Source organism: Poecilia reticulata, chromosome 4, assembly GCF_904066995.2.
Source record: "Poecilia reticulata chromosome 4, P_reticulata-male-v2, whole genome shotgun sequence".
Lineage (NCBI taxonomy): Eukaryota > Metazoa > Chordata > Actinopteri > Cyprinodontiformes > Poeciliidae > Poecilia > Poecilia reticulata.
This window is the reverse complement of record NC_088833.1, coordinates 32,415,134-32,434,894: the sequence shown is the minus strand read 5'-3', so window position 1 is coordinate 32,434,894 and position 19,761 is coordinate 32,415,134. Positions and strand designations below refer to the sequence as shown.

Below are 19,761 nucleotides of genomic sequence, written 5' to 3'. Positions count from 1 at the left end.
GCATTCACTGTCCACAGAACAAGGCAGATCACCACAACAATTGTGGATTAGGGGTCAATTACTAGCAAACACTTCTATACCTGACCCTTCATGTGAGCAGGTTTGGATTCTTATTCTTCATGTATTTAATGTGTTGCTCCCATTAAATTTCATTATTAATGTTGTTGTCTTTTACAGATTGATGATGATCTTTATGGGGTTGACTGGGATGGGCCAACCCCACTCAACAGAGAAGACACTGGTAGTTCCAGACACACCAGAGGATGTCAGAACACAGGTGCACATTCTCCTTCAGGAAAGAATTGACCCTCTGAGGGACAGTGATCGTTTTGGAATGGACATTTGATTGGAGGCTTTACAGTTGGCACGTCACACACTCCCACATTTGTTTTAACTTTGTTTATGTCTTGTTATTTATTTTCCCTTTTTACTAACAACATGGAACAATAACATTGGGTTGCAGTGTTTTACTTGTGCCAGTTTTTAAAATATTTGGAGATTGGCCAATCACCAGTCTTGGATTGTGTATCTCAGCAACAGAGAGACCAGATAGATATATTTTACTGGCAATACTGCCAGTAAAATATACTTTTTTTTCTTGAACAAAGGTCTTTATGAAAGAAGTATTTTAAAACTATGTTATAGTTCATCAGATTGTAAAAAGTTTTTCTTGTCTGTACTTTTTTGTTAACTTAAAACAGCATTTTTGGCACTTTTTTCTTGAACAAAGGTCTTTATGACAGTATGTTACAATTATGTTTGTTAATCAGATTGTGTTCACAATATAAAACATGTTCTTCATAAAAGTTGTTGTTATTGTGGTCTATAATGAGAGATGACGACAAAATATACTCAACATCACAGTTTTTAATAGAATAAGTGAATTGTTGACTTGAGGAGGAATATGTTTGCTCAATTTATGTAAAGAGCACATGAGTTTTCTAGGTTTTATTTATTTTGGCTGTGCAGATAACGGACCAGCTGAAAATATATCTGGGGTTTTAAAGAAGATTCCATGGAATTTTGATTTGCACAGGCACATTATTATTATTATTATTATTATTATTATTATTATTATTATTATTATTATTATTATTATTATAAAAATTATCATACTGCCAGAATTAGTAATAAATACTTTGTAGCATTTTGATTTAGTAATGTAATTATATTAGTTGTGTTACCATCCCAGGCCACTAGAGGCAGTAAAAGGCCCAAAAAGATGCGACTAAGGAGCAGATTTAGAAGTACCCCAAAAACTACAGGATTTGTTTAAAACTGTGAGCTGAGCTGAAGTAAATAAAAGAGAGAAGTTCAAATACATGCCGACAGTGAAAATTATTCTTAAAAATAAAGATATACAGATTTAAAAAGAAATTTAGCGCCCCCTTCAGTGGTCCAGGACCCCTCGACCTCGTTAGCTGCCCTGAATAATGCCTGAAGAAAATACGAGGTAGAAATCCTAACATTTTGAAAACAATTTTATTGAAACCACTGATATTGAAAGACCAACATTTTTTTAATATCTAATAAACAATTTGATCATACATGACCTACCTCAAGACTTTTTAATGGCGAAGAGAACAGGCAATAGCAACACGGACCAACGACAGTAACCACATATGCAGTGAACGCATGTGCAACATAGACATATGCAACGTAGACATGTGCATCATCTACATGCAACATAGACCAACGACACATCTACACATATGACTTCTAGTTATTTTTGATACAAATCCCCATATATTCAAACATCTATCAAAGCTACATTTATAAACAATTGTATTATTTAAGTATGTTTTTAATACATAGTTCAGCATATTTAAATATGCTTAGTGGCTATAACAATAGAATAGGAATAAAATATTCTGATATTGATGTATGATGAGCATATTAAAAAGCACACAGCTGTTCATAATGTATTTAATACATTCTTTAGTAATATCAATACATATTTATATAACTATACAAACACAAATAAATAATGATGAATACAGAATAATATATATTGGATGCATATATATATATATATATATATATATATATATATATATATATTTATTTATTTATTTTTTTTCAGTCGACGAGTTCTATCTTCAGAGATTCAGCAGCTGAGATTAAGTCCAAAATCCGATGTGAGATTCATCCGTGCTGCAGTGAATCGTCTCTCTTTATAGATTCTCCCTCTTCTTCCTCACATTGTGTCTTATGTTTTTGCATCCACCTAAATAATGTGTAGTTGCCCCACTGCATGCAACGGATAATGGACCGAAATGCACAGAATTGCGCAACACCTGACCCAACAACAATAAGAATTATTGTTGTTGGGTCATTAATTTGAACACGTTTTGTTGATTTTTTTGTTGTTCTTTCATAAAGTTACGAACGTTTTAAGTGAGCCAGAGGACGTGCTGGTCTCATCGGCGTTCAGTTTGTCACCTAATGCCGAGATCGACTCAAAACCTTCCGCGATCGTCGTGTTGCTCCGCTGCTCTAGCAAAGCACGAACAGTTCAGAAACGATATGAAATGGGGAAAAAGTTATTTATTAACTGATTAAGTGGTGTTTTAGATTGTTCTTAAAAAACTAATCAGTCACAGCTGATTAGTGGGTGAACTCACGGCTGCACAGTGAACCCGTTGATTTTATACAGCAGGTACTGCGTACCCCCATTAAATCTTTTAGGGGTACGCAGTACCCTGCCGTTCCCCCTTACTTTCACCCCTGGTTATAACACATAATATAAGTTTTATATGTTATATTGTTTAATTTCTAATGTAGGCTCTTGTGTCAGATAATCTAAATCAATGTTAGAGAATAATTATTTTTTTAGATTTACGGAATCTCAGTTAGCCTTCATAGCGGCTGAACCCTTTGTTACACCAAGCACTGTAGCTAATATGGTACATGGACATAAACACAGTAAAGTAATATTCTAATCACAAAATATACACAATAATATGTCCATCTTACTTGTGAGATGTTGTTTGTGGAGCCTCACTTGTAACCGGATCTGTGTGTAAATGCAGTTTTGTGTGGTGATTTGTGTACTTTTTCAACATTTATAGGCGTAGGAGCTTTATTTTATTTGTAAGGTTTACAAATCCAGTATTACACACGCACAGATATTTTTACACACGCACAGATATTTTGAGACTATTTTCACTCCATAAAAAGACACCGGCGACGAGAAAGAGGGAGCATTTAGGAAAGACCAGCAGACGCTCATCTGCTCCTCCGCCTAGACCAGGATTTGCCTCACGCAGTGCGTTTCCATCTGCGTCCGAGTTTATTTCAAATTATTAGAGCAAACTTTACCGATCTGAAAGAATTCTGAGGAAATTCCAGCTCTACCTTTTCCTCTTTTGAAAACGGCCAGAGAAAGCTGAAATATGGTGAGTCAAACGCTTTTGTTACACTGTAACAATAGTCAGAAGTGTAATTTGTTAGAGTAGCGCACCGAAGAATTTACACGCCGCGTGTGAGAGAGATTTAGAAATCTGAGCAGCATGAAGGCGCAAAATAAACAGAACTATGGATATGGCTAAAGGACAATTCTCTAAGGTTAACTTTATGTAAGACACTTCATACAAAATAGTGCAATTAAAATATCAGATTTATCCAGAGGAGGGTAGAGTACCCAAAAATTGTACTCACGTGATAAGCAATACTTCAATATTCAATATAAGTAAAAAGTAGCCATCCCAGAAATTACTCAAGTATAAAAAGTATTCTGGAAAAATGTTACATATGTACTGAATAATTTATCATAACATCAGGTTTAATGTTTAAAATTATGGGCAAATTTTAGTATTTTATAGACTAAAATTAAAATAATTGATTTATTTAAAAAAGAAGAATTTCTTGAAATAGAAGACCTACTAAACTAATATTTACTGTAGGATAATTTATACTGTATGTATATGTTAGAAAAGGGTAAAACATATCCTCATTATTGGGTATGTTTTCAAATGCAACTGAGCAACGTTACTCAAAACAAATTCAAGTTAAAGTAAATGTTCAGGTTTTGTAAACAACTTTAAGGGCAAATTAGACAAACTGTAATTGCAGCAATGCACGTAAATTTAACTAATTGGTTTTCACCCCATATACAGAATATATTTATTTTTTCACATTGTGAAGTGTTTCTACTTTCTGCATTATCCATACAGGGACCCTATAGTATAGTAAAATATTAATATTTCAATTTGTTTTGGTTCGCACAATGAGTCAATGACGATTTTCATCATAGTACCAAAAAGAATTTAAAATTTTGTATATATATATATATATATATATATATATATATATATATATATTTATATATATATATATATACTCCTGATCAAAATCTTAAGACCAGTCAAAAAATTGCAAGAATTTGCATTTTGCACTATTGGAACTTAAAAAGGTTCTAAGTAGACCTTCACAATGTTAAAGGAAAAAATCAGTGCAAGAGACAAGAACTTTTGAGCAGGGAATTTTCTGAAAACTGCAATTACACTCAAAACATGATTTTTTCAGCTGATCAAAAGTTTAAGACCATAGTGTTTAAAAGCCAAAAGCTGTGCAAAAATCTGGATTCCATGTCATTTTCTGTCGAGTCTTTACACTGTTAAGACCTCCTGATGGCAGAAGCAAAAAAGCTCACTGACTTTGAACGTGGTAGGATTGTTGAGCTGCATAAGCAAAGCCTCACAATGTGCCATCGCTGCTGAGGTTGGATGCAGTAAGACAGACATTTTGCATTTTTTAAATGATCCTGAGGGTTATGGAACAAAAAAGTCAAGTGGTAGACCCAAAAAAATGTCACCAGCTCTGAGCCGCAGGATCCGATTGGCTGTCCGTCAAGACACAGAACGATCCTCTACCCAAATGAAGGCCATTACTGGTGCTGACTTCAGCCCAATAACCATCAGACGAGAGAAGGGCTTCAGAAAAAAAAAACGTCTTCAAAGGCCACGTCTTCTTCAGCGCCACAAAATTGCCCGTTTGGACTTTGCACCAAACATGGGACATTGAAAGGTGGAAGAAAGTTGTCTTCTCTGATGAGAAAAAATGTAACCTTGATGGTCCTGATGCTTCCAACGTTACTGGCATGACAAGGAGATCCCACCTGAGATGTTTTCTACACGGCACAGTGGTGGGGGCGCCATCATGATTTGGGGTGCGTTTTCCTTCAATGGAACAGCTTCAGGTTGTGCAGGGGCGTCAAACAGCAGCTGGCTATGTGGAGATGTTGCAGCGGGCATCCCTCATGACTGAGGGCCCTCGTCTGTGTGGTAATGATTGGGTTTTTCAACAGGACAATGCTGCAGTTCACAATGCCCGCCTGACAAAGGAGTTCTTCCAAGAGAATAACATCACTCTTTTGGACCGTCCTGCATGTTCCCCAGATCTAAACCCAATTGAGAACATTTGGGGATGGATGGCAAGGGAAGTTTACAAAAATGGACATCAGTTCCAGACAGTGGACGCCCTTCGTGAAGCATCTTCAACGTTCCCACTAGCCTCCTGGAAACACTGGCATCAAGCCTAAACCATTGTTTGAAGTCATCAACAAGATGGTGGAGCTACTCTTTAATGAGTCCCTTTTTTTGACTTTGATTTCTGTTTTGGGGGGTTTTTAGGTTTTTTTGAGCTATGGTCTTAAACTTTTGATCAGCTGAAAAAATCATGTTAGAGTGTAAATGCAGTTTTTAATAAATTCCCTGCTCAAAAGTTTTTGTCTCTTACGCTGATTTCTTCTTTTAACATTGTGAAGCTCTACTTAGAACTTTCTTAAGATTCATTAGTGCAAAATGCAAATTCTTGCAGTTTTTTAACTGGTCTTAAGATTTTGATCAGGATATATAGGGATGAAAGAAGTTTAATCCTTCTTAGTTGAGCTGCATTTAAAAGAAAACCAGTCACATGCAGAAAATATTCCATTAATGCAACCCTTCGTATGTATATTTGTACATCACAATATTTTAAAGCCTATATTAACACTAAACATGTAATCACATGTTTGGTGTTTATTGTTTCTGTACAGTTAATGAATAAAGAGTGCACAGTCATGGTACTAGCCATGTTATTGTCAGAGGGTGACATATTCTGCGATGAGAAGTTTGGCTGCTGAATTGATGGCAACATGGTTCAGGTTCCAAGAGGATGTATCCCACTGAGGCTGACACAGGCTGTAGCCCTGGCAATCTGCTACTCTCCTTGTGACTGGAAGGAGGGATGGGGCAACATCATAAACATCACTGTTGTAGTAAAATATCATTCCAAGGAATATATATATATATATATATATATATATATATATATATATATATATATATTTTTTTTTTTTTAATTATTTTTTTTAAATCAAGTACTACCACTACATGAGACCTGCACAGTCCCTCGCAGGCACTCCTTATTCTACACCTCGGTCTCTTTATTGGTGCCTGCCACATGGTGGACACATATTTTTCTACACCCAAGGTGTAGAAAAGGTGTCTATTTATTTTTCTTCTGTCACTGTTAATGCCCGAACCACTGCATACACTCAAAACATACATCAAAATGAAGGGAGCTATTACTTCTGTTGGTGTTTTGAATTATAATGGCGACGTAATAGGCAAAAAACTGTCGAAAAATCCCATTCAAGTCAAGAAATCAGATCTTGAAAAATCCCCCAAATCCACTTTTGTTGAGGTTTGCTGTGTCATCGTGGTTTTACCTAGAAACACCATTCAACTTTCAGCTATTAGATCCGGATATGGTCTGTTCAGAATTTCATCAAACAGAATGAATGAAATTAGTGCTGTACTTATGTGATATGGGATGAACTATTTGTTTTTACTTTTATCTCCCATTTTAACAAATATCCATCTAATCCTGAGGCCTTATTGTTTGACAATTTGTTTAGAGCTTTTTCATATTCTGTGGATGTGAGTGGGGTATCAAAAACTAGGATCAGCCTCGAAAAAAAGACGGTGGAAATGCTCGGAAAGCGAGTTGAGTAGAGCCAAGCCAGGCCGGTGGAAAAGGGGCGTTATGATGTCTGACCGTTCCTTTGTTAATGATGGAAGTGTGATATTATTGAGAAAATGATCAATTTCTTTGAAGTCATTTTCCTTATTCCTCTTAAGTCATGATAGAATTGTCTGAAGGTGTTATTTATGATTTGTGGGTATTTATGATTTGGTAATGCTTCCTGTGGAGTCTTGAATTGTTGTGATGAGGGTATTTTCCATTTTATGTTTAAGTTAATTAGCTAAATATTAGCCAGATTTATCATTATGTTCATAATGGTTATATTGTAGTTTTTGTAGAATAACTTGTGTATTTTTACTAATAATGTTATCAAATTCATTTTTAGTGCCTCTAATTTTCTTCAATTTTGTGCTATTGGGGTAGTTGCATTTAAATTGTGTAATTGTTTTAGTTTGTCTTCCAGGTAATTTTCTAAGTTTTGTTCACTTTTCTTTTTGAATGAGGAGTATGAAATTATTTTCCTTCTTTCACTGTTTTGGCTCTTTCCCAGATGAGAGATAGAGAGGTGATCGGATATGATAATTGGATGAAAGGTTGGGTTGGTAAAAATCTGTTATGGAAGAGTTACTGGTAAGAAAATAATCAATTCTTGAAAATGATTTATGGATGGAGGAGAAATAAGAAGGGTTTTTTATGAATACGGCGACAAAGCTGGTCATTTATTGGCACATCAGTTACGGCGTCAGGTCAATTCTCGTATAATATCTAGTATTCAAAATGTATTCAAATAGTATTCAAATTACAACCGACCCCACCGAAATTAATGACACATTTAAATTATGTTATTCTTCTTTGTATTTGTTATAATTTCCCACAGACAATAATAAAATGGAAGAATTTCTCCAAAGTCTTTCCGTTCCTACTATTGATATGGATACTGCCAGGAGCATGGTTTCTTCACTCAGCCTTGTGGAAGTAATAAATTCAATAAAACTGCTGGAATCAAACAAAGCCCCTGCCCGTGATGGGTTTCCCATCGAATTTCATAAAAAGTTTATAGAAAAATTGGCACCATTATTGTTGGCTATGTTTAATGAATCTTTAGAACGCAAGACTTTACCTCCAATATTAACACAGGCTGCTATAGTTTCACTTAACACAAAGGACAAGGACCCAACTTCATGTAAAACTGCATTTAACGTTAAATGCAGACGTAAAACTGCTAGCCAAGTTGGTTGTTTCTCATTTGGAGAAAGTCCTCCCCCCTTTGGTTATATCTGAAGAGCAAAATGGCTTTGTCTAGGGGTGTCAATTATTCTTTAATATGCACACCCTTTTGAATGTAATCTATTCAAAGCTTCTTCTGATATACCTGAAAACATTATTTTCCTCAATGATGAAAAGGCATTTGACAAGGTGGAGTGGAAATACTTGTTTGTGGCTGTGAAGAAGTTCGTATTCGGAGATGCATTTGTTTCTTGCATTCGTTTCCTCTATGCATCTCCCAAAGCCAGTGTCCATACTAATGATATATATTCAGATTATTTCTCTTTTGGGCGTGGAACACGTCAAGGCTGCCCGTTGTCGCCTTTGCTTTTCATCATTGCAATTGAGCATTTGACTATCGCATTACATGCATCCCCCTCATACAGAGGGATTTTTCGAAATGGGGCAGAATATAAATTGTCCTTATATGCAGATGACCTGTTGCTACATGTATCTAAACATGCTACTTCTGTCCCTACTGTCTTGCATATCTTAAATAATTTCAGCTCCTTTTCAGGCTACAAAAAAGGTGAATGCTTTCCTATAAACACTACTGCTTGTGGTCTTCAACATTCTGACTTTCCATTCAAACTCAGCCTCACAGTATTTAAATATCTTGGTATAAATGTGACACGTTCTTTATCTGGCCTTGCTTCTGCTAACTTTTCACCTCTAATTACGAGAATAGCATCCGATTTCCAGAGTTGGCGTAATCTTTGTCACATTGAGGTGAGGGTGGATGGGGAGGACCCAGGTTGTGGTGTGAAAAAGGATGATTTAATCAAAGTTCTCACTGGATTAACAGAAATCCAGGGAGCACAGGCGAACTAAGAGGCAAGGAACTCAACACTGGTAGCACTAGAATGAGGCAATGACAACAAAAAGGCAGCAATGACAAGGACCTCGGGGAACAAGAGACACAGGTAGGTATAAATACACAAGGAAGGTAATCAGGGGAAACAAGGGACAGCTGGGAACAATCAAGGAGCAGATGGGACGACACAGGAACTAAATAAGCACACAGAAAACCAAATCCTCACAAAAAACAACCCAACCAGGGTGGGCGGAGGGGCACCGGATGGGGGGCCAGAGTCCAGGGAGAACACAAGGAAACAAAACAAACTCAGCCCTAAACAAATCAGCACGGTCAGGATGGGGCCTGCCGTGAACTGTGCGGTGGGCAATGGCAACACAGGAGGTGGACTCCTCGAGGAAGGAACAGCGAATGGCCCGGAACCTGGCTGGACCCACAAGGAGGCGAGCTGGAAGCTTGGGGAGGCTAGGCTCTGGTGGCTCAGGGTGAGGACGGGGAGGAGCACTGGGAGACTCGGTGGTAGGCTCAGATGGAGCACTTTGTGGCTCGGACAAGGAAACAATGGACAGCTGGGAACAATGGTCCGTGTGTTTTCAGGCAGTTTGTTTTTTCGTTTGAAATGAAAAATTTACCTCCATGGGCTGCCACGTGGTGGAGGGATTTGAGTGTCCCAGTGATCCCAGGAGCTTTTCTGTCTGGGGTTTCATGCCCCTGGTAGGTTCACCCAAGGCAGACAGGTCCTGGGTGAGGAACCAGACTAAGTGCAGTCCGAAGATATAAATAACATTGGATTCAGTGTTCCCTTGCCCAGACGCGGGTCACGTTGGCGAGCACCTGGTGGCTAGGATTTTACCCATGGAGCCCAGCTGGGCTTAGCCTGAAGAGGAAACATGGGTCCTCCTTCCAATAGGAGGGGCCAAGGGGGTCGGGTGCAGTGTGTGATGGGTGGTGGCTGGTAGTCCTATCCTCGGCTGCAGAAGCTGGCTCTTGGGATGTGGAATGTCACCTCTCTGGTGGGGAAGGAGCTGGAGCTGGTGTGTGAGGCTGAGAGGTTCCGGCTAGAAATAGTCAGTCTCACCTTGACGCAAGGCTCTGGTTCTGGAAGCAGTCTCCTTCAGAGGGGCTGGACATACTTTCACTCTGGAATTGCTCAAGGTGAGAGGCACTGGGAAGGAGCGGGCATACTTATTGCCCCCCATCTCGGCACCTGTACGTTGGGGTTTATCCCAGTGAAAGAGAGGGTAGCCTCCCTCCACCTACGAGTGGAGGGACTTCAGATTATTCACTCTTTTGGAGTCCTTGGAGGAGGTACTGGAGAGTGCCCCTCCTGGGGTCTCGCTTGTTCTGCTGGGGAAATTCAACACTCACATGGGCAATGACCTGGAGGGGCGTGGTTGGAATGGCCTCCACGATCTGAACTCAAGTGGTGTTCTGTAGCGGTCTCTTGGATTGAACAGCCAGACGCAGGGAGTTTCAAACGGGTGCAATTTAATCTCAACCTTTCTTTCCATTGACACAGTGAAAACTGTAGTATAAAACAAGAATACAGAACCGTTGGACATACTCAGCTCTTGTATAAAATCAACATATCAATATTCAGTTATACACAAAAAGAATATGTTATGTCCTTTAACTCGTCAATATACAGTTTTGTTTATAAACCCCGACATTATACTGTTTCTTAAATAAACATTTCTTATTACAAATCACAATTACATATATTTACACCTCATTCTGCTTTCCGAGGCTGCTATTTTAAAGATTTTCTCCGGGTTTCTTTATCATCTAACGTCTCATCTTGCAGGGTGTTGCTAGGTAACCACAGAATAAACAAAGAAGAAATCTACCGTTGTTTAAAATGAACGCATAAATTAACCACTAGGAGTCACTGTTGGACCAATGAACAAGAAAAATTTTCCAATTTAGCTGTTATTTACATGTTCTGTTGTTGGACTTCTGTGCTTGTCACGGATTGTCCATAACGAATACCATGTTCAGGCACGGTGGGGGACATTGAGTCTGAGTGAACCATGTTCCGTGCCTTCATTGTCAAGGTGGCTTATCGTACCTGTGGCCGCAAGGTTGTTGGTGCCTGTCGTGGCAATCACCCTCAAACCCGTTGGTGGACACCTTCGGTGAGGGATGCTGTCAGGCTGAAGAAGGAGTCCTATCGGACCTTTTGGCTGATGGGTACTGATGGTCGAAGCGGCATGTGGCTCGAGTGGTTGCCGAGGCAAAAACTTGGGTGTGGGAGGAGTTTGGAGAGGCCATGGAGAAAGACTTCCATATGGCTTTGAGGCGATTCTGGTCCATCATCCGGCATCTCAGGAGGGGTAAGGAGTGCAGCACCAACACTGTTTATAGTGGGGATGGTGTCCTGCTGACTTCGACTCGGGACGTTGTGGTTGGCAGAATACTTCAAAGACCTCGTCAATCCCACCAACATGAGGAAACTGAGCCTGGGGACTCTGGGTCGGGCTCTCCAATCTTTGGGAATGAGGTCGCCGACTTGGTTAAAAAGATCCTTGCTGGCAGGGCCCCAGGGGTGGATGAGATCCGGCCCGAGTTCCTTAAGGCTCTGGTTGTGTTGGCTGACGCCACTCTGCATTATTGCATGAACCTCTGGGGCAGTTCCCCTGGATTGGCAGACTGGGTTGGTGGTCCCCTTGTTCAAAAAGGGGGACTGGACAGTGTGTTCCAATTACCGTGGGGTCACACTCTTAAGCCTCCCTGGCAAGGTCTTTTCAGGGGTCCTGGAGAGGAGGGTCTGTCGGATAGTCGAGCCTCATATTCAGGAAGAGCAGTGTGGTTTTCGTCCTGGTCGTTAAACACTGGACCAGCTCTACACCCTCAGCAGGGTCCTGGAGGGTGCATGGGAGTTCGCCCAACCAGTCTACATGTGTTTTGTGGACTTGGAGAAGGCGTTCGACCGTGTACCTCAGGGGGGTACTCCGGGAGTATGGGGTACCGGGCCCTTTGATACGGGCTTTCAGGTCCCTGTATGACTGGTCAGAGTCTGGTCTGCATTGCCAGCAGTAAGTCCGGCTCATTTTTGGTGAGAGTTGGACTCCACCAAGGCTGCCCTTTGTCACTAATTCTGTTCATTACTTTCATGGACAGAATATCTAGACGCAGCCGAGGTGTTGAGGGGATCCGTTTTTGGTGGCCTTAGGATCGCATCCCTGCTTTTTGCAGATGATGTGGTCCTGTTGGCTTCATCAGGTTGTGATCTGCAGCTCTCGCTGGAGAGGGAGATCGACAGGCAGATTGGCGCAGCATCTGCCATGAAGCAGGCACTGTACCGGTTCATCGTGGTGAAAAGAGAGCTCAGCCAAAAAGCGAAGCTCTCGATTTCTCCGTCATCCGGGAGGGACTCAGAGTAGAGCCACTGCTCCTTCTCGTCGAGAGGAGCCAGTTGAGGTGGCTTGGGCCTCTGGTCAGGATGCCTCCTGACCTGGTGAGGTGTTCCGGGCACGTCCCACTGGGAGGAGGCCTCGGGGAAGATCCAGAACATGCTGGAGGGACTATGTTTCACGGCTGGCCTGGGAACACCTTGGGATTCCCCCGGAAGAGCTGGAAGAAGTGGCTGGGGAGAGGGAGGTCTGGGCCTCCCTTCTTAACCCTTGTATGTAGAAATGGGGTCCAACAGACCCCACACACTTAAAACTTGTATCATTTGCCATAGTTCTCAACGTTTGCGCATGCACAAGGGTTAAGCTGCTACCCCCGCAACCCGACCCCGGATAAGTGGAAGAAAATGGGTGGATGGATGGATGGTTGAAAAATGAAAAAGTGAAAATAAACTAGTTTTTTTGTTTATTAAACCAAAATTGGAAATCAGGAAACAAAACGGTCCGTGCATTTTCAGGCAGTTCGTTTTTTTGTTTGAAATGAAAAATGAGAAAACAGAAATAGATTCGTCTATAAATCCAGAAACAATAAATAATGGAAAGAATCAACTCAAAAGTTGTTCATTATGTTTAGTCAGTTGAGTCTAATAAGTTATAAGTAAATAGTCTCATGAAGGGGACAAAGGTTTTCATTTCTAATTGGACAGTCATACTTCACTTATAAAAATGTGAAAAACTATTGTGTGGTGTTAAACCACAGAAGAAGATGAGGGGCCTGTAACATTTTTCTAACACCGACTGTTGTGCAAGATTTTTTTTTAGATTAAAGTCAGAATGATGACTTGTTTTCTTTCCCAAATCCTGTTCCGTAGGCAAACATTTATTTAGTTAAGCTTTTAATAATCTAATTGGCACATTATTTCAAACATTTTCTACCTGGTAGAAATACATACATTTTTATATTTTGGATGACATTTTCTGCATGCTTGTTCATAACATACCGGATAATTGGTATGCTAATGCTATTTAGAAAGGAAAAACTTAAACAGCTACAGGATTTGAATGACGGCGTTGGACAGAATAGTAGCGGTTGAGCATCCAATAATGGTAGACATTTATACATAATTCAAAAGAATGGGGGGGGGGGATAATAATTATATGAATGGAAGGCGGAAAGGAGAAGTAGTCATATCTTGACTTAGAATTGGTCATACTGGACTTAATAGTTCTCTTTTTCAAATAGGGAAACATGAAACTGGCACTTGTAATTATTGTAATGAGACGGAAACAGTGGAACATGTCTTAGAATGTAATAAGTATTCAGAGGAACATCAGCATTTAAAGTCAATACTAAATAGAGAGAAAATAGGGTTTTCTATGATCAATCTTTTAGGAAATAAATCAAATTATGTTATAAATCAATTAATTAGATTTTTAAAAAATACTGGGTTATTTAATCATATTTAAAGTAAGTATGTATGTATGTATCTATGTGTACCTGTGCATACATACACATACATAAATATATATATACATTTCCACACTGTGAAAAAAGGTAATTTTTTTAACTGAATGTTTAAATAGAAATTGTTTCATTAAGTGAATTATTCATAGTCTGTATTTTTGTTTAATTTGGACTTATTGTTTTTAATTTTCAATATTGAAATGCTGACAAACTATATTGCTTTGTGTGTTGTACTGTAATTGTGTTGGTAAAATTCTACCAGTAATTTACCATAAAGCTGATTTTTACAATAAAATGTCATAATGTTTCATACAGATCTGCCTTGTTTTTCACTTTTGTAGACTAATGTTTATGTTGTTTGTGTTGTTTTTATAGTAAGCTGCCATAAAAAGTTTACAGTTCTGAAGTGTTGAAGTGATATTATACCAAAATATTATACCATAATGCCTCAGACCATATTTACCACGGTAAAACCACATCTGTCGGTATTTTAGGAAATACGTTAAAATATTGGCAGCTGTGGTTGCCAGAATTTTACCATATTTTACTGGCAGCCACAGTTGCCAGCATTTCGTTGTATTAGCTAAAGTATGGTAAAATACAAACATGTTATTCTAAACTACTTTGTTTTGCTTACAGCAGAATTTATGCGCTGTCAAAATGATTGTTTTGGCAAGACTAACTTAAGATTCCTCACAGTCAGTGTTGTCTTTTGTCCACAGCTTGTTGAAACTGTATGAATGACTAAGCTCTAATGTATATATAGGTGTTCTGTCGTGACTGCATGAGAGAATAAGGGCAGGATCAGGACCTACAGAGGGAATACCAACTGTCAGGACATGGATCTTAGAGGGATGTCACCCTTCCACAAGGTGTTTCTACATTTCTTGCTGCTCACTAAGTTCCTTCTGCCTTCTGGCACATTGAGTAAGTATTAAACATTATATATATTTATATGTTTAAAGTTAGTCTGTTATCAGAATCAGCTTTTAGATTTTGAATTCTAGAATTTCACGGCTCAAGGTGAAAGCCTATTGGAGTACCTCTGTGCGTTCATTGAGATTTTTCAAACTTTCATTCCTGTCTTTTTGTAAGAAAATAGCTTTTTTGGACAACTGTTCCTTCTTATTTGGATACTGTGTAGTTGGACATATTTTGGGCAATATTTTTCATATGTTTGCTATTTTGTTATGGTGCTTATCCATAGCAACAGGGCGGTTTATAACAGGGGGCAGCTAATAAATATCGAAAAAGTTGAAGTAACACCACAGCTGAAGCCAGAAATCCTTTCCTTTTCAAATCCTGAAGAGTTGAGAAGGAGGCATCGTGGATGCAGAGCAAGAGCTCTTTTCAACTCTCTTTTCTCTCTCTCCTCGTTTCAAAGGAGAGAGAGAAGGAGGAAATTCAAACCATCTCTACCATCCATCATAATGGGCGTTGTGAGATCATTAGCTAACAAGATGGATGAACTTCAAGCCCTGACAAGGACTTAGTAATGGCTCACATTACTGAGCTATGTCTCAGTAATGTGCTTTACTTTACTGAGACATAGCTTCAGGATTGTATCCCAAACTTCATTGCCTCTCTGCCAGACTTCCTAACTACATGAGCAGACAGAGATATAGGAAAAAAAACCCTTTCATGTTTCAATTAGATTGAGTGAATATCTTCAGAAATAAATGGAAATGTTCAAAATGTTTATTAGCAGGATCTTTCAGTTGGACGTCCAAAGTAATTCAAGACAATTGTTATTTCAACATAGATATTCTAATTCCAAAGGACAAAACAGAAAACCAGTATGTGCACTAATATTGACACTTCTCCTTAATATGTGGTTGCACAGCCTTTGGCAGCAACGACAAGCCTCCAAACGTTTCTTATATTCATCTGTAAGCTTCTTCCACTTCTCAGGTGGTACTTTCTCCCACACTTCTTTTACAATATGCTCAATCTGTTGAACATTTGCAGGGTTCCTTTCTCCAATGGCAGATTCAGCTCCACCCAAAGATTTTCAATTGGATTGAGATCAGGACTCATTGCTGGCCATTTTAAAACAGTCCATTTTTTCCCTTTCAACCACGCCTATGTACTTTTGGAGGTGTGCTTTGGGTTGTTATCTTGCTGGAGGACCCAGGATCTTCACCTCAAACCAAGTTTCCTTACACTGGGCAAGACATTTCGCTCAAGAATTGCTTGATAATCTTCTGATATCATGATGCCTGTGATACGGTCAAGGCCTCCAGTACCAGATGCCGCAAAGCAGCCACACAGTATTACGGATCCTTCACCAAGCTTGACTGTTACTACTGCTGTTCTTTAAAAGCTTCATTGCGCCGTCTGTAAACATACTGTTTGCGTGCATCACCAAAAAGCTCCACTTTAGTTTCATCTGTCCATAAATCATTGTCCCAGAAGGCTTGAGGTTTGTCCAGGTTCTCTTGCAAAGTTCAAGCATTCTTTTTTATGTCTAAAAAAGAATGCTTGAACTGTTTTCTTGGGCTCCGCCCATAAAGCGGATGTTTAGTGTGCGGCTCCAGATTGGTCTTCAGGTCTTTAGATGTTTGACGTGGTGTTTTTTCCACCATTCGCACCAACTGTTGAAGACTTCTGTCATCAATTCTTCTCTTCCCCCCACATCCAGGGAGATTCTTGACCATTCCATGCCTGGAAAACTGCTTAATAACTTTATACATAGAAACAAAATATATTTTTAAATCATAAATTCTAATGCATTCTAGTATCATTGTTTTTGAACACTGAATTGTGTCTTTTAGTTTTTTAATTGATAGCAACTTCTATCTTTTTGTGTTTGAAGAGATGCGAGTATGAAAAAAACTTTTTCAGAGATCAAGTTGCTTTTCTTTCAAAATATTTTTAGCATGTCTGTGCGAACCCTGACATAGATAGATGCATCTATCTAAATACAAATATCTTTATCTACTTCTATCTCCTGATCCACATTTCTTGTTCTCATTGTGATGATGTTTGTCTTTCATGTAGGTATACCCAATTTCATCAAGTCCCCAGATGATCAGACAGGGATCTATGGAGGTGTTGCTTCATTCATTTGTCAGGCTACAGGTGACCCTAAACCTCTTATTACCTGGATGAAAAAAGGGAAGAAAGTCAACTCTCCGCGCTTCGAGGTATGACATGCTTGGTTAACCGAGACTGACTAAACATTTTTGATAAGGATAAAAAATACAAGATGCTTTGGTCTAAAGAAGGCATTTTTTCACATATACTTATGTGAAAAAATTATATACTTACATATACTTTCACATATACATAGCCATTTCAATAGATTCACCTTACTAATACCAAGTTGGATCCTGTTTTGCTATAAAGACTGGTTTAATACTTAGTGGCATAGATTACGCAAAGTGTTAGAACATTCCTCAGTCCACTTCAAAATGATGACATCACACAATTGTTGGTTGCACATTCATGATGGAAATGTCCTATCATATCTGAAAAATGCACTATGTGTCGTGATGGATTTAAGATGCTTAACCCACATGCAGAACACCACACAGGAGAGTATGAGTATAGTAAATGAGTTTTATTGCAAATAGACAAAAAATTAACAGGTTAAAGATCTGGTCCTTGGAATGGGTTCACAGGCGTCACAAGGGGAACTCGAGCCAGGTCCGGTTTCACAGGTAACACCTGAGGAGAAGAGAGGCCACAAAGAAGGATTGCTCGAAGATCGCTGGGAAGCTATACACAGAAAACTCAGGGATTTCTCAGAGGGGCTCAGAGGTACCATCAGGTGCTAACACTCAGGCGCCGAAGTACTGGCAGTCTGCTTCTCTTAAGCTCCAGGCAACGAGGTAATTGAACACCGGTGTGAAGATGACGTCATGGAAGGCGTCCTCCAACAAACCGCCTCAAGGACTCCATCTGGTGGTAAAGAAAAACCCCAACCAGCAGCGACAAAGAAAACAAAACCACCCCAGATTCTAACACTATGACAATGAGATATAATGACCTCGGAGGCCAGTAGGATCAGGATCTTTGATCTTTGTACCTGTCATTCAAATGCTTTTTAATTGAGAATCAAAAATCAGAAGACAACTCATCAGATCTATGCACCTTGGGTTGCGAAAAACTTTTGGATGTCTGGATTAAGGGATTGCAAAGCCAGGGTTTTGTATACATTTCCTATCAGTGTCAAAAATCTTTAGTAGGTTGATTGAAATAAAGTGAGTCAAAAATCTCACAGTGATCCATTTTTGCTCTGGTCAGGTCAAAGAGTTTGATGACAAGTCAGGCTCAGTGCTGCGTATTCAGCCGTTGAGAACCAACCGTGATGAAGCCATCTATGAATGCACAGCCACCAACAGTGCTGGAGAGATCTCTGCACCTGCCAAGCTTATTGTCTTAGAGGGTAAGATCTGTTGCTGGCTATTCTTTCATATGAGTAATACCATATTGTGTATATATGTATATATATACAATTGTAAATTTAAAAATGTACAAATTGAAGGAAATTTTGTTACAAAGCTCCAATAATAAATAAGTAATTATAAAAGTATTCATGTAAATATATCCTTATGACATGAGGGATGAAGCTGTTGTGGAATCTGGTTGTTCTGCATTTGAGGCTGCTGAATCTTTTCCCAGAGGGCAGCAGGGAGAACAAACCATGTTGAGGGTGTCACCAGGAAAAGAAATCACTCTCGTTTTCTTGGCATTGCAAACGTGGCTGATCCCATTTACTGTCTCATCTCCAACAATAAGCACTCTTGGCATACCTTTCGTTTTCCCTGTGGTCACTTTGTCCTTCGGAGCTTTGTGCGGTGGATGCGTTGGTTTAGCCTCATTGTTGATGTTTGAAGGTGGGTTTTCACTCAGAGGCTCAAGCTGAAGTGCAGAAAATCTGTTTTTCAGTGGGATTCCCACAGAGTCAGAATGTTTTGAGGCTTGGGCTGGTCGCTTTGTCCTTGGGAGCGGGATCGGTGGAGCCGTTTTGGTTCTAGCTGCTTGTTTATTTTTCTTTGGTGGAGCAGGTGTTGAAGTTGAAGGTGGGTTTCGGCTCAGAGCCGGCCACACTGATTGATACCACCTCTCCATTGATTAGAGGAAGAGTTGTTTCATTTCCACGGGTAGCATTTATCTCAAAGTTCACCTCCAGCCGTTTTTGTTTCTAAAAACTGAAGTTGTTGTAGAATACTGCTAATGCCCTTGAGGTCGGACGGGGGCATTTTGCCCTAATTCAACTTGGAAGTGAAGAAAAGTGAGGTAAAAATAAAAGTAGGAAAGTTCCACAGTCCTAAGGTTTGAAGTAATCCAGTTATGATGTCGATAATGTAAATATAAATATAACTATAACGCTAATGCACACTGCTGAAGAGTTGCTTACTATTCGTCTCCTCTGTGGGTCGATGTAAAACTATTAGAGATGACAACCTACAGTGTGAGACGAAACAATAGTGGCAAACTTCAACATGTTTCTTGATCATGTTTTTGTACCTGCTGCATCGAGAAAAAAGAAGAAAGGAGGTTGAAAGGTCAATGCTAATAGCATATTCACAGCTAGCCAAGATGACTGAAGACATGAATTAAGTTGGGCTCCCCCTGCACATCTGCTGTTACACTTTTTTGAGTCTATTTGACCCATAAAAGGCGTCAAATTTGGACCAAAGAAAGCAGCTAGCTGCCTTGCTTTTTTTTTGGCCAAAGGCTGATACTAGGACAATATTCACCATGTTGTGACAGTTTATTATGAGACAGATAATCTGTGAAAAAAAATCAATCTCCTACACCTCTTCCCTGAACTACAATGTTCTGGCCAAAAACAACCAATCAGAACCAGGAGGCGGGTCTTAGTGTTGTTAATCAACCTCATTCACTGCTGTGCTAATGGAGGAGAAACAACTTATCGTTTCAGGAAA

The 19,761-nt window shown here is 39.4% G+C and overlaps 1 protein-coding gene across 1 annotated transcript in view; it reads left to right on the top strand.

Moving 5' to 3' along the window:
- The first annotated feature begins 2,943 nt into the window (after nt 1–2,943).
- Nucleotides 2,944–19,761, top strand: part of ptprfa (protein tyrosine phosphatase receptor type Fa) — a 163,656-nt gene continuing 146,838 nt past the window's right edge. The window contains exons 1-4 of the mRNA XM_081606667.1: nt 2,944–3,398; nt 14,631–14,791; nt 16,865–17,010; nt 18,113–18,254. Of these exons, the coding sequence (XP_081462793.1) occupies nt 14,704–14,791; nt 16,865–17,010; nt 18,113–18,254 (376 nt within the window). The 5' untranslated portion in view covers nt 2,944–3,398; nt 14,631–14,703. The remainder of the gene's footprint in view (nt 3,399–14,630; nt 14,792–16,864; nt 17,011–18,112; nt 18,255–19,761) is intronic.